General features: G+C 37.3%; 1 protein-coding gene across 1 annotated transcript; it reads right to left on the minus strand.

The window, feature by feature from the left end:
- Window positions 1-21,450, minus strand: TDO2 (tryptophan 2,3-dioxygenase). The gene is made up of 12 exons (XM_036314081.1): window positions 21,184-21,450; window positions 20,860-20,965; window positions 18,747-18,837; window positions 14,127-14,197; window positions 12,775-12,902; window positions 11,005-11,191; window positions 9,032-9,139; window positions 6,313-6,424; window positions 5,096-5,153; window positions 3,227-3,306; window positions 2,210-2,300; window positions 1-584 (listed from the first exon to the last, which is right to left on the minus strand). The coding sequence occupies exons 1-12, from the start codon at window positions 21,216-21,218 to the stop codon at window positions 431-433; spliced, it is 1,221 nt and encodes a 406-aa protein (XP_036169974.1). The 5' UTR covers window positions 21,219-21,450; the 3' UTR covers window positions 1-430.
- Window positions 21,451-25,246: the final 3,796 nt, after the last annotated feature.

The raw sequence follows: 25,246 nt of genomic DNA on the forward strand, positions 1-25,246 counted from the left end.
TTTTTATTACTCAAAAATTTTTATTGAATAAGTTTATATAGAATGACACATTTTATTCCATTAAATATTAAATAGCTGAAGTTTACAAGCTTATAAAATATGGAACAATGAGCTAATGATTAAATGGTTACATTAAGGTGAGCGTCAGAGAACAAATACATTTTTAATAGGAAAAGACCATATGTACAATGTAACAGTGTCACTGAATTCATTTCTTAGTGTTTTGTATCATCACAGAAATGCTTAGTCTTATATTAAACATCTTAAACATTCAAATAAATGAAATAAAATTCTTTCCAGGGTTGAATCAGAGCACCACAGTGCTTTACTACATATATACATATATTATCTTAGAAGTCTGTGCATTCATGAAAATGCATAGGAAAAACCCCACAGAAATCAGTCCTCTTCATAGACTTTGCAGATAATTTTAATCTGATTCTTCACTGCTGAAGTAAGAGCTGTCACAATATTCAGTCGTGTAAAGAAATTTACGAGTAATTGGGTTCATCTTCGGTATCCAGTGCCGGGGAATCAGAAATGTTGAAAGATTAAATAAATCTACAAATACCTTGTACCTATCACTGGAAAAACATAGACAGATGTTTTAGATTTGTTGAAATGAAATATTTTAAAATTTTAATTTTATTTTGCAAACAATATTTTGCCATGAATAACTAGCATTCAATATTATATTTAATATTACATATTATATATTATATTATATTAAGTGCTATTAGTATTAAGATTGCCCCATTTTTTATTTTGTATCCAAAGTTCATGCCCATACAGACCATATTATTGATCCGACCAGGCTGGTTCAAATTAAAACCTAGCCTTATTATTGTCTCATGTCGAACTTTTAAAGAACAGTATGCAAAATAATAAAATTAAAGCATCCAGAGTTTTTAGTCATTCATTAGAAAATATTTCCCACCTGAAAAGTAGCTGCCAACTAACTGACATAAATGAATTTATAAACCGAAATGCCATCTTAGATTTATAATGTGTCCAACAGAGTATTCTTGACACTAAATATTGCTTTTGCGTTTGTTAGTAACTATTTTAACTGCTGCCGTTTTACAGTGGAAGAGCATTTGCTTTTGCAGTCAAATTTGGGTTCAAATTCTGTTCTGTCACTTGCAACTCCTACAACCTTGGACGAGTTGTCTAAACCTCAGTGTCTTGGTTTCTAACTCTCTAAAATAAAAACTGCAATCCTTGCCTCTGGCCAGGCCTTTGTGAAGATTTGATGAGATAATGACACACTAGATGCTGTTAATTAGCATTAATTATTCCCACCACCGATGTGTGTGCTCATTTTGCACAGTCATTTTTTCTTAGATATTTACAGAACTTATTCCGGGAAAGAGAAAAAATATATAATGGTTGTGAAAATTTATACCAATGAATTTTCTAAATCATTCAACCTAGAGTTTCTTCCCAGGGAAAGTGGAAGTATAAAAATGATGAAAAATTGAACCTGTGCATTTTATAACTTAGCCAACCTGGTGGTACAATTAGGAATGGAAGCAATACACTATAAGGAATTTTGGAGACTAAAGGGGACTATCTAACATGTTCTTGATCCGATTATCTTTTCTCAAAGGGCTTGTAAGTTTCTCAGTTTTCGGATGCATCTATGTATCCTTCTACCTATAAGGCTGTGAATATTAAATAAAATAAGAACACAAATATCCTAGAAATATCTCTACCATGTTAAATGCTCAGTAAACATTGACCCTTTTCTTGTAAAAATTTGAAAAGGGCACTCCCTGGAGTAGATAGAAGTAGTTTTCATGGTATAATATAGAGTCCTATCAGGAAATAAGAAACTGTATTTTTAGCTGGATCACTCATCTCACCAAGAGTACATTAGTGAACTTAATGATAACTATTTTAATCTAGTCCAAACTGGAGCCAGAATGAGTTGACATTTTCTACCTGTATTGACTCTTTCATGCCCTCACAGGCATTGGTACCATGACCCTGTTCATCACAAGATGAAAATAATAAACTTCCAGAACTAAGAATTTATACAATGATCTCCAAAAGTTCTAATAGGAATGTCTTAATCTCACTACAAATGTGTTGTCCGCAGACAAGAGCAAGCATAAATGACTTTTCCTAGATAATGCCACATATACATGGAGAAACAAAACCTTGGTGATTTCCACCAAGATAAAAAGGTGCGTTTCCCCCATCTTACCTTACTGTTGAGCGCAGGTACTGGTAGCCTGAAGACCCACCAGTGCCAGCTTTGGTGCCCAGCATTCTGTGCACCAGGCACACGTGGTTATCTAGGCAAACACACAAATTAACTTCATGAATATTTTTCTAAAACCAGGAGTTGATAATGATTATTGCTTCTGGGAAAAGGCTCACCCCTTATCACTTAGCCATATGGAAGGTTCACCTGTGAGAGCCACATGAGGCCAGCAGGTTGCCTGGCACCCCACTTGGTTCAGCACCCCATTTGACTCCTTCCATATTTACATTTAGCCTATAAGCAGCATAGGAGCGAGTGGGGCCATAGTTTAATTTTAATGAGCTCTGGCTATTTTGCTTCTCTGGGTTTCTTATATTTTTGAATTGTGTTGCCATAAAAATAAATAAATTACTATTATATACTTAAAAATTTTCCGTGGACCTAAAGTTTATTTTTTCCTTCTGATTATCAAATAAAATATCTTTTTTTAAAGCCTACAGCACCTGGTATTCCCAGGGCAAATAAAATATCTTAATGGGCTCCCAACGTTACTGTGGGCTCTAGGTACTGTGCCATTTGTGCATTGGATGAATAGACCCTCGGGGAGGATAATTGTCAAGCTGATTAAAAAAAAAGAAAAAAAGAAAAGAAACTCACACAAAAGATGGAAGAAAAGAGAGAGCAAGAAAGAGGGCAACCCTGACTGGTTTGGCTCAGCGGATAGAGCGTCGGCCTGCGGACTCAAGGGTCCCAGGTTCGATTCCAGTCAAGGGCATGTACCTTGGTTGCGGGCACATCCCCAGTAGGGGGCGTGCAAGAGGCAGCTGATCAATGTTTCTCTCTCATCGATGTTTCTAACTATCCCTCTCCCCTCCTCTCTGTAAAAAATCAATAAAATATATTTTTTTAAAAAAAGAAGAAAGAGGGCAGACAGGAGAAAAGGAGTAAAGGAACCAGATCAGGGGAGAAGAGTTATAGGGGTGGAACTGGGGGAAGGGGGGAAGGGGGAGGACTTACATCTCCATTTGGTCATGAGTGTGTCTATTTCCATAAGAGAAGTCAGCAACTGGAAAGCGACCTGGAATCGAGGTTCTTCCCTAAAGGAGAAATAAAACAAAGGAATATATTCAAGCAAATCCAGTGTGTTAGGAAGTGCATGGCTTTTATCATCTGTTGGCCCTGGAAACAGATATCAACTTTGCTCTTAGGAATTGTGCCATCATCTCTGGATTACCCAATCAGTCTTATTTCTTCATCTCAAAAATGGGGATACTACCCCTCAATTTACAGCATTTGTTTAAAGAGTCTAGAATATTCCATGCAATATATATATATATATATACCAGCCAGAGTCACACCTAATATCGAATCTCATTAAAAGGCAGTCAGACACCCTATCTCAGATTTACCAGCTAATAGAGTAAAAACTTTTTCCAGACAAAGATATTAAAAAACAAAATAAATACTGCATATGTATATACACATATATATGTATATATAATATGTAATGTATATATTCTCTTCATCCAATCCTTCAACTAACTCAATATATATATATATTTTTTAATATATTTTATTGATTTTTTACAGACAGGAAGGGAGAGGGAGAGGGAGTTAGAAACATTGATGAGAGAGAAACATCAATCAGCTGCCTCCTGCACACCCCCTACTGGGGATGTGCCTGCAACCAAGGTACATGCCCTTGGCCGGAATTGAACTGGGACCCTTGAGTCCGCAGGCCGATGCTCTATCCACTGAGCCAAACCAGTTAGGGCAACTCAATATATTTTTTGCTTAATATACATAAACTTGAGTGGCATACATTTAGTAAGAGTTTAGGAAAAGAGTCAAAAGATTTTGTTTATGTTGTTATTCTGAAGAGAGATTGGAGAGGATTACAATTTAAATAAATACAAGTAAATAATATATCCAGTAAACATAGGCATTTTTGCTAGTGTGCTATCTATTGTTCTGACTCATTTAATTCATGAAACATGAAGATGAGGCCTTCATACATATGCAGGAGTATGTGGACATTTAAAGAACACTTCAAATGTATTAAACAGTGAAGTTAATTTTACTTGAAATTGTTGAATAAGCAGAACAACAGTTTACAAGGTGTTTCCACTTTACAATTTTTTTTTATAAAACAGGAATAATTCTACAACATTGTTTAATGATGGAACACTTTTCATGACTAAATTTTTCAGGCAGATTGTACTGTGGTCTTTTTGGACATTTAATATCCTATATAATAACAGGCTAATATGCAAATTGACCAAATGGCAGGTTGACCAGACACTATGACATGTACTGACCACCAGAAAGCAGACACTCAATGCAGGAGCTGTCCCCTGGTGGTCAGTGTGCTCCCACAGGGGAAGTGCCACTCAGCCAGAAGCTGAGCTCACTGCTGGTGGGCACAACAGTAGTGGCGGGAGCCTCTCCTGCCTCTGCAGTAGCACTAAGGATGTCCGACTCCTGGCTTAGGCCTGCTCCCCACGGGCAGTGGGCCTAAGCCAGCAGTTGAACATCCCCCAATGGCTCCAGGACTGCAAGAGGGCACTGGCCGGGCTGAGGGACCTGCCCCTCAAATGTACGAATTTCCTGCCCCAGGCCTCTAGTCACATTATAAAATTATAAAAAGAATTTTTTATTAATTTGAGAGGGTATTTTTTTAACCAACTACAGAGAAAAAGTTAAGCTTTTACTATTTAAAGGAAAGAAAACTTCATGAAACTCTCACAATTAATTATTTTCTAAGCTTTCCATAAAACAAAATAACTTAATAGAACTATGATTGAAATGTATAAGCTTTATATTTGATACATTATCTATAGCCAATCCTCAATTTTAACTTCTGTTTCTCTTCTAATTTGCTTTTACCTGTAAAAATATATCATCAAGGCCCCCTGAAGTGCTCTGTATGAGAGTCGTCTTTCACCTGCAAAATACATAGCAAGTTTTAATTTAATAGGTCATTTAGGGTAGTCATATTAATTTGGCACCATCACCTTAAATAATTGTTATATGTTTTTAGAAAGCAATGTAAGTTTTAATTTAAAATTTTATCCCTTAGCTTGAAATTTGGAAAATATCACATAAAACATTGTTTTAATATTGCATTTTAAAAGGCAGACTGAAATACTAGTATATATAGGACGTTCAAAAAATTTTAATAGCTGATAACATTTAATTTTCACCCCTTTTCAATTTTAAATTATTTGAACTAATGGGTGAAACCAGACTAAGCTTTGCACACAAAAAAATTTATCCTAATGTTCCACTAGGTATTTTTTTAATGGCGATACATAAAAGATAAAGTTTACAGTACAGTACCAGCAACAGTTGACAAATTGAGGGCACACAAATACCAAACAAAATGATTTTTGATGTTTGGGATTCCATTGCTTCGAGTTATCAGCAGTGCTTGGGCCAGAATGGTCATCAATTTGAAAACAGGCATTGACAGAAAATGATTCATTTCTGTGGATTCTTTTAAATTTTGAAAATGACCTGTATGCTCTAATAACACTGACTTTATAATTATTCAAAATTTGTATACATTTTTGGGAATATCTACATATATATATATATGGCTCTGAACTACTTGAGAAGCCATTTTCCATGTCCCTTGGTATCCCTCATATTTGTCATATCATGACAGTTTCTACCAATGTGTTTGAGATAAAATGGTCATGTAAAACTGTTAATATAATGTTCTCATAGATAACACTAACCAATGTTTATTTCTAAGAGTAGAATATCAATTTTCATTTTATTTCCCCAAGTGGAATTTGATCTTTGATGCCATCAGTGATGGCGAACCTTTTGAGCTCGGCGTGTCAGCATTTTGAAAAACCCTAACTTAACTCTGGTGCCGTGTCACATATAGAAATTTTTTGATATTTGCAACCATAGTAAAACAAAGACTTATATTTTTGATATTTATTTTATATATTTTAATGCCACTTAACAAAGAAAAATCAACCAAAAAAATGATTTCACGTGTCATCTCTGACATGCGTGTCATAGGTTAGCCATCACTGGATGCCATAATAGTACAGTGCCAAGAAACAATCCTTAAGAATAAAATTACCTACCTTTACTAAGAAGATGCTCATGGCGTTTCTCATCAAATAATAAGAGTAACACCTCTTTTTGTTTGTGAAATTCAGCCATTTGTTCCTCCTTTTCCTCTGATTCGTTTTTAGCCTTTGGAGAAAATTCTTCATTAATATTCCCACAACAGAGAATAGATTCTAATTTCAGAAAACATTGCCTAGAGAAGTAGACTTGCCAGGTGCAGAAAAGGTGTACTTGGGATATTTACCATTTCATCTAATATTACAACTTGGAAATTATGGCTTCCGAGAAGGGGTCTTCCTCATAGTCACTGGTTCTATCCTTTAAGTTCAATTTAACTGATTTATCAATCTTAAACATTATCTTAATAAAGATCATGACTCCTGGGCTCAGGTGGGTATAACTGGATACAAGTGGTCAATATGTTCAAATAGTTGACAAAAATTATTTATCACAGTAAGGTTATTACACTCAGGAAAATTAATGATTCCTAGTCGGGAAAACTATTAATGCTACTGAAATTCTATATTCAGTATTATACCTTATAAATATAATTTCTTAGATATATTTCACACTTTTATTTTTATTCTTTTCATATAAATTGATTTGCTTAAGAAAATTCTTATTTTTCTGCCTACAGCACATGCTCTATCTATAAGCCAATTAATTAAGCTGAAGCAAAAATTAGTTAACCCAATTATCTTCAAGTCCTCAGAAGAATCAAACTGTTAAAAAGTTGTATGCACACTATTGCCAATTACATATTCCTTTTTTTAGTAAATGTCATGCACAGGTGATAAACAAAATAGTGAGCAAAAATTGAGTCCCATGACCTTATGCAACATATTATGTGGTGGGAATAAGATGTAGAACAAATAATCACCTGAACATTAAATGTTGAACACTCAGGAGTGTCCCATGCCATAGTGGTATACAGAAGCAGTATAGTGCCATGATAGCATAGTTGTAAGGGGGTCAGAAAAGGCCTTCCTGAAGAAGTTTTCCTTGAGCCAAGAGCAAAGAATGAAAAGGAGTTACCTGGGGAAGAATACTCCAAACCCAGAAAATAACATAAAAAGACTGGTGGTAAACTCAAAGAACTAAATTCAGCCTAAAGGAAATTCAGTATGGCCCAGAAGATCAAAAAATGCCTTGAAGATTATATTAAGGATTTTTATTGTTATGCTGAAAGCAATGGGAAAACATCAAAGTGTTTTATGCAGAAGTCAAATGTGACTAGATTTGCATTTTGAAAAGATTACTCAAATTGCAATGTGGACAATAAATTGGAATGGAGCCATATTGTAAGCCTTGTCAAATAGTGGAGAGAATATGACTTTAGTCTAAGTGAAAAACAATGACAGTCTGCACTTGATGGGTGGTGGTAGATCAAAGAGAGATACTTGAGAACTATTTAAAAGGTGAAACCAATAGCATTTGGTGATAGCTTGATGAAGTCAGTTGAGGAAGAGGGAGTTACCAAGGACCAATAGTACCAGTCTGACTTGACACACTAGGAGAAAAACTTGGAGAAGACAGGAGTGGATGAAAGGGAATTTTTTTTTCTTTTAATCAGTGTATGTTTGAGAGGACCAGGAGGAAATATAAATTAAGGTGTTAAGTATATGATCTGAAATTTAAGAGGATATCTACACGAGAGGTATTTGTTTGAGAATCACTGGTGTATAAGTAGCTATAGAAGCAGTGGGTATAAATGAGTTAATGTAGTGAAATAATATAGACAAAGGACACAAAGGCTATAAGCCAATGAGTTGGGAAATCCCACCATTTACTTGTCTAATGAGCCAGTAATGGAGGCAGAGAAATCAGACATTTAGACGAAGTTAAAATATTGTGTACCAAATCCAAGAGGGTGGGGGGAATGTTCAAAAAAGAGTTAAATAACCATTCGTACTGAACGTCACTGTTAGCTCAAGATAAGTGAAGATAAAAAATGGCCATTGGATTTATGTACATGGAGGTTATTTGTGAATGATGGGACAAGAAGACAGACTGGATTGAGTTGAAGATTGGATGAGAAATGAAGGAATAATTATACTAACTACTGTTCTAAAAACACTTTACAACTATTAACCTAATTTAATGCTCATAATAATCCTATGAGGTAGATACTCTTATTTTCTATTGTATCAATGATGAAAGTGAAGCAAAGAGAAGTTAAGTCAAAGACGTTCAATGTCACACAATTAAGAAGTGCAGGTGGAACTTGAACACATGCAGTGTGACTTCAAGACATTAAGCACTACTGATAAAGCCTCTCAAGACATAGAATTAGACAACTCCCTCAAGTTTAGTCATGAAAAAAGGAAGAAAGGCCTGTAATTTGAAGGAAATGTGGAATCAAGAAATCAACAATATTTTCTTAAGTGAGAAACTTGACATTGTCTGAGAACCAATAGGAAGAACTGGGCCTTTGTGAGCCTACTTTTGTCTAGAATTAGTCATAATCTTGAAACGTTCAATAGAAATAAAAAAGGTATATTAGCCTCATCTATTTATCAAAGAAACTCTTGCTTATAATGAAATTTTTAATTTAATTTTTATTGTATCTAAATAAAATTAAATCCATCATGTAACATATTCTAAGTATATGCTTTTGTGAAAGAAAAATAAGAAAAAATGTAAGTTTAAGAGGTAAGTGGAGAATTATTAAAATAAAATTTGCAATACTTTTTTCTGTAGTAAACTTACATTTACTTAAGGCATCATAAATACCTGAATCATACTGAATTCTTCTTCCAGGCCTTTAACAATATTTTTTTCCAACTTTTCCCAGAAGTTAAATCCATGTTTCTCTAAACCTGGTGTTCTTTCCAGCCATGCCTTAAGTAAACATTATTTTTAAGTTAATATATTGTAAATTTTAAATAGGTGAGATACATTAAACTAATATTTATGAACCTGAAACAGAATATTTTCATGGTTTTGAGAAACAGATATAATAAGGTACTTTTTGTGTGTAAACATTTTCTTTCCCTTCAATTTCTTCACTTAAAAATAGAAATCTATTCTATTCCATTTCTTACTTTTTAATAAAATCATATTACTGCTGTTTAATCTTTATTTATTAAGAACTATGACTGGCTGGAGCGGCTCAGTGGTTGAGCATCAACCTATGAATCTGGAGGTTATGTTTCGATTCCCCATCATGGCACATGTCAGGGTTGCGGGCTCCATTCCCAGTAGGGGGCGTGCAGGAAGCAGCCAATCAATGATTCTCTCTCATCATTGATGTTTGTATCTCTCTCTCTCTTTCCCTTCCATTCTTCTCTGAAATCAATAATATATATATGTACACATATATATTTAAAAATAAATATTACAAAAATCCCAATTTTTTTCTATAAATCTATGAACATATATAAATATTGTTTTAATGAAGTGTCTAGTTTATTCTCAAAGTACTTTATTATTAAGATCTGAAGGAATTAAAACATGTATAATATATGATCTCTTCTAAATGCAGGAGCATGGTATAATTAGCAACTTGGAAATACACTTACTAATCAATTATTTTAATATTCCACAGACTTTTTAATCAGAAATAAAACCTAATTCATACATCCCTGTGAGTTCTCATTTGGGTTTGAAATTAGCTTTCTGATTCTTTCTATTCCTATCTTTATAAGCTGTTCTCTCTCTCTCTCCCCCCTCTCTCTCTCTCTCTCTCTCTCTCTCTCTCTCTACATATGTATATATGTATATATATAAAGGTAATATGCAAATTAGGCCAGGACGCTATAATGGTCATGACCAGCTCAGGAGGAGGGGCCTGGTGCCACCCTGGAGCCTGAGAGAACAACAGACAGGGTGGCCTGTGCCTGGCCCCAGACCAGAGAGAACAACCCTCAGGGGGGCCGGCCCCCAGCCCCAGCCTAACGGTCGTGGCGCTGGGCTGTTGGGGCTGGAGCAGAGTGGACACAAACCCACAGGGGGCCCAGGTTTGATTCTGATCAAGGGCATGTACCTAGGTTGCAGGCTACTCCCTGGCCGGGGCCCAGGTCAGGGCTCATGCAGGAGGCAACCAATTGAAGTGAGCCTCTCACATTGATGTTTCACTCAGTCTTTCCCTCTCTCTTCCATGCTCTCTAAATATCAATGGGAAAATATCCTCACGTGAGGATAAAAAAAAAGAAAAAAGAAAAAGAAAGAAATGTCATATCCTATGAAAGAGACATCTTGAAAATGCCTAAAGAAAGTTGTTATTTTTTCGTGGTGAAGGGACTGGAGTCCATGTTGATGAAAACACCTTGGCAGCTGCAGCGGCCGGCAGTGGCAGCAGCAGTGGGGTGATGGGGGTGATGCCTTCCCCTGATCAGCCTGGGTGCCTCCAGCAGAGGGAGGTCAGTCTGCAGCCCATGGGGAGTGGGCCTAAGCCATCAGTAGGACATCCTCTGAGGGCTCCTGGACTGTGAGAGGGGGCAAGCTGGGCTGAGGGACCCCCTCCCCCCCAAGCCAGTGCACAATTTTTTTATTATATATAATGTTTCTAAAATTCTCAAGAAAGTTCTTAATATTTAAATACTTTAATTAGTTAAATTTATACATTTAAGCATTTTATAAATTGTTTATGTTTTTATTTACAATTAACGTGACCAAACTTTGATATTAGTTGTACAATTCTTATCTAGCAGAAGCTAAATTAAAAAGATGTATGTAGATCTTAGAAATAGCATTTGAGCATGTACCTCCACTAGTTGCAAAAGTGTTTTTTCCTGCTCCGACTTCAGTAGCAATTCATTTTCTTCTCCTTTGAAGTTATCACGATAATGTCTCCTGTTGTAAGGGACTCTTAAACTCTGAAAAATACCCAACTTGTTTTCTAATAGTCGGAACTGTAAACTCTGGAAGCCTGATGCTGGAGATAAGTACTCTCTGAGAATAAATGAGGGAGAGAAGAAACAGAGAAATGTGTTGACATTGTAAATCACAGTTTTACTCTCTTAGATATCATCAAGAACACAAACACAGCTGCCTAGAATTGGACCTAAGGTTCGGACATTACTGAAATAAGGAAAATGAGCTACCTAAACATCATTGTTGGTATCTGTCAACCAATTTAAAGTTGAAATGTTTGTATAGTTTGTAAAGTGTCATATGTATGTATACACACAGAAATACATATACACATATACGTGTATGTGTGTATACTAAATGTCTTCTTAAAATGAAAACAGGTGGGCATTGAACAATATATTTTTTCAATAGTGCTAAAAGACTGTAATTTATAAATATTATTCAATCCCTCCTAAAACTTATACTGTGTGTGTGTCTATGAGGCTTTTATTTTTCTTAATCCATTTAACTTTTTCACCCAGCCCCCCTACTTGCTCCCTCTGACAGCTGTCAGTCTATTCTCTGTATCTATGAGTCTGTTTCTATTTTGTTTGTTAGCTTGTTTTGTTCATTAGATTCTACATGTGAGTGAAATCATATGGTATTTGTCTTTCTCTGAGTGGCTTATTTCACTTAGTATAATGCTCTCCGGGTCCATCCATGATGTCACAATGGGTAAAATTTCCTTTTATTTACAGTTGAGTAGTAGTCCATTGTCTAAAACTTATATTCTATCATTGATGTCACTACCTATTATTATTATGAGCACCAATGACATACTCTAAGTAAAATACAGGGGATGTTGCCTAGGACAAAATAAAAGGCAATCAAAATGTTATTACTCCTACCCTACACAGCTATACAACATCTTACATTTTTGTAAGTGTCTTTCATCAATTGGTACTAAGACTTCAATTTTTTAATCCACCACAAAGGAATTTTGCTACATTTCTTTGAATGTCAAACATGTTGGACTATATATTACATTATCAAATGCACCTTATGTTCTAGGAAAATCTACTTTTAAATTTGGTATGATGAAAGCTTTTTTCTGAACATATATGTATATATGTTGTATATGCATACATATATATGTATACATATATGCATGCATATGGATATACATGTGTGTGTGTATATATATATATACATATATACATACATATATATGTATATATGTATGTATATATATATAGCTTTGGCTGCCTGGAAATGTAGAAAATTTATAATTCAATCCATGACTTATTCTGATGTTTTTTCTGACATTGTTCTTTATCACTCCTGTTTCTCTTTTATTTTTAGCTTTTAGTTTTTACAAAATTTGTTATATGCATTATATCAGCCACTTTAGCCATTTTGATAAGTGGTCTAAAATTATTTTTGGATAAAAACGGGGTACAACGATGAGTTGAAATTAATTAATCATATTATGTTTGTATGTAAAAACGAGTGATGAAATGTTTTTAATAACTTCTCAAATTCGTTGTGATTAAGACTCCCAAGTGCTGATAGTGACAGTGTAAGACAGGCTCCTCATCTCACACAACACACAAGCCCTCCTTTACCCCACCAGAGTGAGAAGGTGAACCCCACCGAGTTATCACATAGCCACAGGTGCACACCTGAAGTCATTGAAATCCAAGGCTGTCATCGTTTCCAGGATAGAAAACTGCTCTACCAGTAGTTTAAGGATCACCACCACTCGATGCATTCGCGTAACAATCTTAAGCATATTCCTTTCATCCCTGACCTGGTAATTAAGAAATGAGACACTGAGAAATCAATTCTGATGTTTAGAAATTACAAAATAGACTACAAACAATAGTACATTCCTATGAACTTTATCTTTACTTCAGAAAGGAACATTGGAAGTATAATTCTGTGGATAGTGAACTAATGGTAACTGAATTGTTTGCAAGGAATGTCTGCAAAATCAGAATCACATATCTTTCTTTAAAAATAGAAAATCACAGCCCAGCCAGCATGGCTCAGTGGTTGAGCATCCACCTATGAACCAGGAGGTCTCAGTTGGATTCCAGGTCAGGGCACATGCCTAGGTTGCGGGTTTGATCCCCAGTGTGGGGCATGCAGGAGGCAGCCGATCAATGATTCTCTCTTATTATTGATGTTTCTTTCTCTCCCTCTCCCTCTCTGAAATCAATTTTTTAAAATAGAAAATTACATGAAGGCAAGTTAGAAGTAAATTCTGGAGATCAACATCCACTCATTTTAAAGCAAGTTTCTATGTTTGCTTCAAGGAATAAAGGTAAGCATGGCAACTTCTGGGTGAGGATGAAGCAACACCAGAATAAATCTGCTCTTTACTGAGGGACAAAGTTGACAATGGCATAAAAGGAAATTGCAAGCACATATAGAAGAGGTTTGTTTGTGTCTGACTGCTCTCTTTCCCCGGCCCCTTCTGAGTGCTTAAGGCTATGCCCTGTGTCTGGGAGGCTGGTGGGAGCAGGGAGCAGGGCGGGAGGCAGGAGAACACAGTTCAGGCTCTGCCGTCACCGGCGGTTCCACTGTTAGCACTCTTTTCTTTGTTTCTTTCTCCTGCTACTATTTTTTTTTTTACCTTTTCCTGTTTACTTTCTTCATTATTGTTCCTATCTTCCCACAGCAAATATTCATTAGAAATACAACTCAGGTACTTATTCATTAAAGGTAGATTGCCAGCTATTCTACCATCAGCTAAAACAACTATTCTCAGTGGCAAGAAAAATTAATAATAAGTGAGTTCTAAATACTGTAAGGGGCTTGGAACTGAAATTTGAAAGGAACTTGAATGAAATGTGAAGCTCTAGGGTAGCAATGGCATTGGGAAAATATGACTAAGCTCTTGTCCACTGGGGGGAAAATTTTTTTTCAGTAAGTAATAACCACCATTTGGTGTTAAATTTTTCCTCATTAGTAATATTTTTTACATTCTCCAAAAATAGCCTGGAACCAATATTATGATATAACAACTCACATGGCCATTCTGAAAGATCTCACAAACAGAATCTAATTCCCAGAGGATTTGCTTAAACCAGAGTTCATAAGCTGCAATGAAAAAAACACATTGTCAGTTGGAAAGTTTTGGGAGCCTCTTTGACCATAATTATATAAAAGACATGGTTAACACATTGGAAGAAATAAAAATATAATTTAAAAATCAAGAAATACCCATATAGCCTTATTTTATGCTACAACAAAATATTAGTGATAAATGTATAATAGCCTCAATTTATTGACTGTTTTAATATGCTATGCATATTATCAATATGCTTTGTGGTTGTTAATATTATTATACTGATTTCTCTCAACAAAGTCTTTTTAAGTCTTTTTAGGATATAGCACATGATCTAATTCTACAGTCCCCTTGGAAGATGGAGGTATGCAGAGAAGCAAAAGTGACACTCAACTTCACCTATAAACTGAAATATCAGTATTTACTAATCTGATGAATATGACAAGACATTAGTTTCCAGGGGCTTAGAAAACTGTGAGGATGACAAGTTTATGAACAGTCTAAATCTAAAACTTTCTCTTATTCATCTAGTTCCCTTAGTATCTAGCACAGTGTTGGCATAAGATAAACCCAGGTGATTATTTCATGAATAAATGAATTTAATAACCAATGGAGTTATTAGCTGAGCATAGAAAACCAATAATCTTAGAGATCTCTAGTGCATTCTGCCTGGTGCTATCGTATGGCTGCAGGCTATGTTTCTGCACTAATTAGGGGAATCAAATTATATTTTAAATCACATTTCAGGATACTATTGGAATTTAATTTTCATAGTTGGACAAGGTGCAAAGCAGATATTTCCTTGATCAGTTTATGTAACCACAAAATTTATTTGGTGTTAAATTTTTCTCATTTTAGGTTTAGCTTTCTGTGGTTTGCCCCATGATTCACTGATAATGTTTTGTAACTGAAGGAGGAAAGGAAAGGCTCCCTCTTCAGATAACGATAGCTACCATTTGCTGTATGTTTATAATGTGCTATACCTTGGGCTAAGTGCTCAATGTGCATTACCTCATTTCATCTTCACAAGAACTCTATGATTGATAAAATACAACAACTTTCTCCATTTTACACATGGGGAAATGGAAAGAGTTACTGGTTAAGGGACCTGGCCAAGCTTTCCCAATTTATAACAGTAGAGATGGGATTCTAAACAATTTTCTGATTCCAAATTTGTGCTATCCTGCCATGATTTCCCCCCTATTGAGCTTGTCTTTGGATAAGCCACCAATACAAATTACGTAAATTAGTTTCTGTTTTTACTTTTTACTCAAAGGAGTGAATCATTTTAGCCAGTCAATGAAGCAAACAACCATTTGTGGAAAGACACACAAAGAATTGGTAAGCAAAGAAAATATGTCTAGAAATGGACCAATGACTAGCTTGGGTCATTGGGTCCTGGACAATCAGAGGACAGTATTAGGACACCAACAATTTTAGAGTAAATCTTAATACTTTGGGGTCACAGACTCTTTAAGACACATTCACAAAGTTTTGCACTCAATTTCAGAGTTCAGAGACTTTCTAAACTCTCAAAGTCATGGACTCCTACATGAAAAACTACTGCTCATGTTTTACCACTACAGCCACTAACCTGGACCCGCCTCCAGTTATTCCCTCTCAAGGTGTTCTTCTGGGGCATCGTATAAACCTTGAACTCTATCTCCCAGTCAATGTGCCACAGATATTCTCCATGCAGGTGGGAGCAGTGGGTCTCTTGGGAAGAGGATTGGAGAGTCTAGTGGGACAATCCTTTATTCCATCATCAGTGCCTGCAACCTTTGCACCTTCACCTACTCCTGCTATGATCAGCAAGTGGTCTCAATGATCTATAGTAAATCCTCAATTTTGCAGACCTCAATTTAACAGACTGGACTTCAGATTTAACAGACAAAATTTTCAGCCTGTATGTCATATGAAAAAATTACTACTCTGTTATTTTTTAAATGCTTTTAGCCAAGATTTGCTTATAGTTAAATTAACAGGTTTTTTTTTTTGTTATTAATCCATTGTTATTTTTAACAAATTTTAGTGAATAGGCCATATTTTGGGGAAAAAACCTGTAGTAATTTTGCAGACATAAATAAATATTGCATATCTAAAACTATAGTCTACATATTGAAATCCAAGAGTCACCGCTTATAAATAATGTTCACTGAATGACTAACACATGATCACACCCCGTCAGGCATGATGATTGGTTATGTTATCACCTGATGTGATTTTCTGCAGCAATTTAACATCTGCGGCAGATGTTCCCACATGTGCTCAGCCACTCCCCAGTCTGTGCATACACATTTACTAGATCTATTCAGTATACATTTCAAATTACAGTAACACATAGAGAAAACTTTTCTTTGAAATTAAACTTTTCATATATAATTAATTTTAATTCCACAAATATATATATATATATATATATATATATATATATATATATATATATATGGTCATTACAACCGAACAACCAGAATGACCAGTTGACCAGTCACTATGACACACATGACCGCCAGGGGGCAGACGCTCAACACAGGAGCTGCCCTCTGGTGGTCAGTGAGTTCCCACAGCCAATCAGGCCAGCCCCGATTGGGACTGGGTGAGATGGCCCCTATAAGCCCTGATCACTGGCCAGGCCTAGGGACCCCACCCATGCATGAATTTCATGCACCAGGCCTCTAGTGTCTACATAAGTAAAAACAGGTAAGCTAACTAATTTGTCAAATTTTTAACATTCAGAAAACCACTTCATTATAAAACAGACTTTCAGCTTTAACGGACTACCCCTTGCTGGAATTATTTCGTTATATCAAGGTTTTACTGTATTTGAACTCTCTACAGCAGCCGTGGGCAAACTACGGCCCGCGGGCCGGTTCCGGCCCATTTGAAATGAATAAAACTAAAAAAAAAGACCATACCCTTTTATGTAATGATGTTTACTTTGAATTTATATTAGTTCACACAAACACTCCATCCATGCTTTTGTTCCGGCCCTCCGGTCCAGTTTAAGAACCCATTGTGGCCCTCGAGTCAAAGAGTTTGCCCACCCCTGCTCTACAGGGATTAGCATGGCGCCTGCTGGCTCCTAAGGCTGTTTGGCTGGGATTGGCATGGCAACTGCTGACTCCTAAGGCTGTTTGGCTGCCTGAACTAGAGGCTAAACTTGGCTTGGAGATTTCTGAAACATGTACACATCACCAAGGACACATCTATTGGGAAATGAGCTTCACCAACAGAGCTCTACAGCACATGAGACGGCAATCTAGTTTAACGAGAACAGCTTTGGTGTTGTCCCCAGCTCTCCTCTGGCCATCCGGACACCAATGATGCCAGACCAGAGCATTGATGTCTCCCTGCCTCTCAGTAACGGGCCCAGTCATGAATACAGAGCCTCTGAGTGACCTGCAGGTGACTGTGCAAAACAATATTGATGTCTCCTTGTTAAGCTGCCTCATCCCACGCAACGTCTTTCTATAGAAGATGGCAAAAGAGAGCTCCAGGTCTTTCTTGAAACATGAAAGGATACTCCCAATAAAAATGAACTTCAGTTTCAGATTAAGGAATGCCATTTAATTGCTGACACTGTTGCCAGCAAGTTGTAAAACAACTATTGTAAAGAGAATTGTGAAAGGGAGGACAGGACATGCTGTGTCAATCTCTGATGCTCACTAATGGCATTTGGATCTTGACTAAGCTAAGTATCAGCCAGGATATGCCAAACAAATGCAATCACTGAAGTGAAGAGCTGCTGAAGTCTCTCAATACATCTAGACTGGTCCAGTGCCATCAGTTCAAATCAGTGCCTCTTAAATGGAAGGAAGTGTAAAATCTGAACCCAAATATACTGAGGCTACCCACCAAGGTAGTGACTAGTCTAACCTGTGCTAAAATCAGGGCACAACCTGTCAGATAGTTTTAGCTTCCTGTGAAGGTTTGTAGCCACAGCTTCAATCACTTCCCACCTCTTGCCACCTGCTGCTGCTATCTGTCCTTACTGTGAGCATCTCTGTACTGGGTCAATGCAGTTTGACATTTTGTAACTGGGGGCTCATTTCAAAAGCAGAAAAAGACAACAAATATTTAATTAAGGAACAGTATCCCTGAAACATTAAAAAAGGATATAAAACACTGCCCAGAGGTTTTAAGTCTGATAAGGATAAACACACATTTTCAACAAAATTTACATTTTTATTAAGTACCAGATTTATATGGGAGTATGTGAAGTCACAATAAATTTGAGTGCTCTATTTCTTGAAAGAATTTTTTTTTAACTTCCAAGTTGAAAACATAGTAAGATCTTACTTAAAAATTATTTTTCAATTCCAAGATAAATGTTTCCTTGGACATAGGACAAAGCTCAAAGTTCAACCTGATCCAACTAGCAGGGAAGTAACATAAAGAAGACGTACAAATCCCAGGAAGTCCTATGAGAACTGATCTGACAGTAAAATATTGTTGAGCATTTCTAACAAATGTGATTCCTTGATCTTTAACCATTTTACAGTTAAAAGAATTGTTGCTCTCCTCATTATTGATGGGAAATACCTGTGGAATAGTTATTGTCCAAACTTTTGTACAACTTACCTTGATGAGTTATGATGAAAAGGTGTTCATCATGGATTTTATTTCCTTTTAGTTCACTTTGAAGCTCCTGTGCATTCAAAATTTTTTCCAACTTTAAACAAAAAAATAAATAAATAAACACCTGATTTTATACAAACTTCCAGCTATAAGATAAATGAGTTATGGGGATCTAATGTATAACACAGTGATCACATTAATAACACCGTATTATATATATGAAAGGTACTAAAAGAGTAGATCTTAAATGTTCTTACCACACACCAAAAAATGACAATGATCCTATCTAATAAAGAGGGAATATGTTAATTGATCCTCACACCATGGCAAAGATGGCAGTGCCCACAGCCAATAAGGAGGGAATATGCTAATTGACTGTCCTGCCCTCAAAGATGACGGCCCCCACAGCCACAAGATGGCAGCTCCGAGTCCCCTCTGCCTGCTGGGGCAGCAGGCATACGGCAAGGCCAGGCCCGCCCCCAGATGGGCCTGGCCTTGCCTCACACCTGCCTCCAGAGTCCCCCATTCCTCTCAGCCCCCAAGCCGCCCAGGGCCACCCGAAGCTCAGACAGCCAGGGCTTCCCGAGGCTCAGACAACCAGGGCTGGCTGAGGCTCGCGCTGCCAGCAGTGGCAGCAGCAGAGGTGTGATGAGGGCATTGCCTTCTCCTGATCACTGGGTCAGCTCCAGCCCTGAGGGCTCCCGGACTGTGAGAGGGGGCAGGCTGGGTTGAGGGACCCCCCTCTAGTGCATGAATGTTCATGAACTAGGCCTCTAGTCCATCTAATAAGAGGTAATATGCAAATTGACCATAACCCCAACACACAAGATGGCCGCCCCATGTGGTCAAAGATGGCCACCCCCATGTGAACACAAGATGGCCACCACAAGATGGCCTGCAGGGGAGGCAGTTTTGGGGGGGGAGGCCTGCAGAGGAGGGCAGTTAGGGGTGACCAGGCCAGCAGAAAAGGGCAGTTGGGAGCAATCAGGCAGGCAGGCAGGCAAGCAGTTGGGAGCCAGCAGTCCTGGATTGTGAGAGGGATCCCAGATTGAAGAGGGTGCAGGCTGGGCTGAGGGACACACACCCCTGCCCTGTGCATGAATTTCATGCACCGGGCCTCTAGTATGACATAATAGCATGTTAGCTAAATGTTACACCAGTAATCATACAGAAATATATAAAGGTATCAAATCAACAGGTTGTGCACAATGTTATATAACAATTCTTGCACAATGTTATATAACAATCACAGCTCAATAAAACTAAAAAAGTGACTGATTTTGAAATTGCAAAAGTTTTTTTTTTATCAACTTTTATACAAAGTAGAATACAATACTGAAAAAATCCCCAAATTCTCAAATTCTCAGGATCTATTCTATGTACTTTTAAAAAATTAATGAGTCTTATTTTAAATAAACAGTATGTTGAATTTATGGTTTTTACTTTTTCTGAAGAATATTATATTTGGTAGGATTCCATGATAACAAATGCTCTCACACTCACTGAGAAGTCATTGTTCTTTGTATCTCTTAAAATGAGTATGATAAAAGCTTGTCAAGTTGCTTAGCTGACTGTGTGTCTTCCATTATTCTATTTCCCTAAAGAGCCTGTTTGAATAAGATTTTAACATGCTTGATCAGCTTATCCTTAGAAACCCATAGATGCAGGCACCCAGAACTCTAACTATTTCACTTCTTAAACAACATAGAAGGCAAACAAGCTGAAACATACCTCGGAATAATCTCCAATGCAAGGGCCTTTAACATTTCTATTTTTTAAAAGGGGATTTAAAAGAGAAATTTTTCTGGAATCATTTGTAATTACCTAGGCTAGGATTTAGTGAAGTTGTCTTATCTATACAAGTTGTACAATGCCTGCCAATTACCTGCACTAATCTGACCATTTATACTCTTTCGCCCAGATTTTGGGTTCTCTGCTGGATTTTCATATGAGTCTCTTGAATTGTTCTAATAAAGTTGAGAAAGCATAAATTTATATGGAAATGGATATCATTAGGTCCAGAAAACTATTTGATGAGTGAGAGAAAAAAAAAACAACTAGACAAATATATGCCCAACAATGGAAACTAAACACTGTAAGATACTCGGCCACTTACATGCAGATAATTCCCATAGATAAGTCCTCCTTTGCTGGCTTTATTTACACCAGCTTGTGATTTGTCTTCTTCATTGCCTTCTAAAGATAGTTTTCTGAAATCATATCTGCAGATTAAATATGGGATGAGAAATAAACAGATCTCGAGAAAGCACAATAACTAATAATATGAGTCATTAAAATTCTCTTATTGCTATTTTTGAAAGCATATTAACAAGGGAATAAGGGTGACAGTTTTCAATGTTCTTGAAATTCAGAAAATAAAGTGTTCATACTTAACATTTTTAAGAGCCCAACCATATTTAGAATAGAGATAAATACTTACTCAAAGTCATTTCTTAAGAATGGGCAGCCACTCATGGTGAAAACACACTGCTTGAGAAGCACAGAGGTGTTGGCTCTAAATGAACAGATTGATCTTCCCAGATGTTCTGCTGCCTTTTATTTATCCTGATCAGCCTGAACCTGCCAATCAGCTTTCTCTATTTCCTCTTACTAGACTCTCATTTCCATTGGTTCGGAAGTTGAAACTCTGTAAACTTCAGAATGCAGTTGGTTTACTAGAATAGTGAGTATTCTGCCCAACTGAATCATTTCACTTGATCAGTTCTGTTTTTATATCCCAAATAACAAACACTAAATAAATCAATAGAAGTCAAGTTAAAAAAAAAAAAAGACAAGAAAAAGATTTTTAACTATTCTACTCCCAGGACACATTGGGCATAGTGTTAAGACATGTAAGATGATGAGCTTGTAAATAAACAAATATTTACTCTCTCAGTCTTAGGTATGGATATTCTAATAAGTCATAAGGCAAAAACTAAACTTGGATGTCTCTGGGGAAAGAAAATCATTAGTGAACAGAGGCAGGGTACATGCTCAAACCCCATTTACTTCTCATCTTCACAGTCCTTCTGGCCTAAATCTCATAATTAGCAGTAGTTGTGGGCTGCTCTATTATATTGGAACTTAAACAGACATGACTGGTTTATTATTCACCTGTGGCATCCCAATTACAGGGCATTGGAGTCATCCACATTGGGATGCTTTGTCTCTAGATAAAAACAATAACATGCCCACAATTTAAAACAGTGTCAGTGATAAAATATTCTTCATGGAAAATATTACTTATTAGTTTAAGTTCTTTTGAGGACCATTCAGCCGGGGCAGAAAGCCCCATACCATGCCCTTAGTACACCACTGCTAAGAATCTAAAGACAGCATTTCTCATTATTTGACCCTCTAAAATGGTCGATTTATGTCTAATTTACCAAAGTAATTAAAGGCCAGAAACTTTATCTAGTCTTGGCTCTACCAATAAATAATTGTGTGACATTTTTAAAAAAAGGACAATGTGACTTCTATACATACCAACTTTCTCACACACAAAAAAAAATGAAGATGCTTAAAATTTATTGTAATTTCAAAGATCCTAGTCCATCCTAAAATCCTGATTTTGTGACTCTAAAATAAATTATAATGTTTAATGCGGATTTACAGAAGGGTATACGGCATGAAGGCCATGTTATAAGAGAACTGGGAACTAATCAAACTCACATAGTAGACCTGTCATGTTCCATGTGAGTTTTTATAGGACACTCTGACAATTGCTTACTGTGGGAAACTCACTGTAGGGATGCTATATAGTTCCAGTGGCGAAGGTGTTAGGGAGATGTTAAGCTAGCTGTGACTTTTGAACTCTTTGTGGCTGTGTAACCCTCTGTAAACTTTCATTTGGCAAACTACTCAAAAAATCAGAATGTCACACCAGGACAAATGTCATGTCCTCTGGAAGTTAGTGAACACAGAGAGTGTAATAACTGCCTGATGTTACCTTTTAACTTTGCTCGTAACATTGTCCTCTCAAGAGGTTTACGTAACAACCTGCCATTTGGTTTTGCCATTAACCCCTGTTATTAAACCCCTTTAAAAAGGAACTCTGTCCTAGGAGGGGTATAGAGTCTTCCTGGCCTGCCACCACTGGGAACTCCTGCTTTGCCCATGTATATAAGTTTCTCCTATTAAAGCTCTTATAAATTTAAATTAGTCTGGGTGTCAGTTCTTCAAAATCGATCCTGAATTTAGACTTTTGGGACTTTCCCCAAGAACCAGTGCTGTGAGCAAGCAGGATTCTGAAGAACCCACGTAAGCCATAGTCAAAATAGGGGGAAAATGGACTGAGCCAGGGGAAATCCCAGGATGGCCAAGTACGATGCTTTGTGCCAGTTGGCACAACATTGGAGGCTTGGGGACAGGTGTGTGAGGAGCATCGTAAGATGTTCCAAAGATGCCTGCTGGAGTAGCAGATAATGGAAGAGGCTTAAGGTAGATAAAGACAAAAAAGGTATAAAAGCAACAGTGGCTGCTGTGGCCTGGCCTCTCTTGTGTTCTCGGAGGTTCTCCTTGGAAGAGACGCTAGTACTGGCCTCTAGGAATTGCCATTTGGAAGATGACCTACATTTGGAAAGGGAAACTCACATGGCACAGGCAGCTGCTACTGAAGGGTTCTCACAATGTTGGCGGGTAGTATCAGAAAGACAGCATCGCTTACCTGGGGCACATGCCGAGATCACTGATTCAGTTAAAGAGCTAAACAGATCAGACGTAATTTGTCCCACCCATAGTCCTTTTCACAGACAGCCCTGTCTGGCCAATCTGTAAGTCAAATGGATCATGGAGAATGACATTGGACTACTGGGAGCTTAATAAAGTAGTTCCTCCAATCCATGCTGCAGTTCTAATATCACCCAATTATTAAATGAAGTAAGCAAATCCGTAAGAACCTATCATTTTGTATTAGACCTGGCTAATGCCTTACTCAGTATTTCTATGGACATGCAAAGTCAAGATCAGTTCACCTTCAGATGGAACAGAGAACACTGGATGTTTTAGGTTCTGCCACCAGGCTATCTGCATAGCCCCACCATTTGTCATGGTTTAATAGTGAAAGATATATCTGTATGGAATGGTGGGGAAGAGGTGGCATTGCATCATGGTATTGCTTACATTACACTAACTGGTAATGATCGTACCATTTTACATAAGAGGGCAGAGTGTCTACTGCAGTGGTCGGCAAACTGCGGCTCACAAGCCACATGCAGCTCTTTGGCCCCTTGAGTGTGGCTCTTCCACAAAATACCACATGTGGGCACGCAAATACAGTGCGATTGAAACTTCGTGGCCCATGCGCAGAAGTCAGTATTTTGTGGAAGAGCCACACTCAAGGGGCCAAAGAGCCGCGTGTGGCTTGCGAGCCATAGTTTTCCAAACACTGGTCTACTGGAGCACCCAGAAAGACAGACATGGGCCATAAATTGCACAAGGTGCAAGAGTCCAGGTCCTCTGTCATTGGGGGGTTGTCTGGTATAGTAAGACATAAGTTATTCCCACTGCTGTGCTGGATAAGATATTCAAAATTATTCTATGCCAGAAACAGCAAAACAATTGCAAACATTTTTGGAATTGCTTGGATATTGAAGGCCTTTTATTCCCCCATCTAGCTCAGCTCTTACCTCCCTTATACAGATTAGTAAAGAAATGAACAATGTGGGATTGGTGACAAGAGCACACTAATGCCTTTACTAGTGCAAAGGTGGCAGCAAACAAACACAAAAATTAGGGATGGGGGTATGAATTCAACCAACCCTTGTAAATTAAATGTTTCTGTTTATCCAAAGGGCTTTGGGTGGGGCTTATGGCAAAAGCAAGATGAGAGGAAGGTGCCCCTAGGTTTCTGGTCCCAATTATGAAGAAAGATATAGTCCTATGGAAAGACAAGGCTTGGCAGTGTACATTAGTCTACAGCAATGATTGCGAACCTATGACACGTGTGTCAAAGGTGACACGTGAACTCATTTTTTTGGTTGATTTTTCTTTGTTAAATGGCATTTAAATATATAACATAAATATCAAAAATGTAAGTCTTTGTTTTACTATGGTTGCAAATATCAAAAAAATTTCTATATGTGACAAGGCACCAGAGTTAAGTTAGGGTTTTTCAAAATGCTGACATGCCGAGCTCAAAAGGTTCGCCATCACTGGTCTACAGCATGTAAAGAGTATCACAAAAGCCCTGCAGTGATGCTAAAGACACAGTACTCCATTGCTAGATGAATCTGGGAATTTTCCACACCCCAACTGGGGGTGGCCCAGCTCACTACCCTATATAAGTAGTATGCATATTTGCAGCAACGATGTACTATATTGACCAGTCCACATAGTACTGAGCTGCATGCCCTCATGGGCCCAGTCACATATATTAGTGAAGTGCCTGAAAACACTAACATGGGCCCATGGACACATATTAAGGAAGGTCAAGTTACAGTCCCCATGACTGCATGGTACACAAATGGGTCTGCTAAGGATAATCCACGCTGTTGAACCACAGT

Source organism: Myotis myotis, unplaced genomic scaffold (assembly GCF_014108235.1).
Source record: "Myotis myotis isolate mMyoMyo1 unplaced genomic scaffold, mMyoMyo1.p scaffold_m19_p_6, whole genome shotgun sequence".
Classification (NCBI taxonomy): Eukaryota; Metazoa; Chordata; class Mammalia; order Chiroptera; family Vespertilionidae; genus Myotis; species Myotis myotis.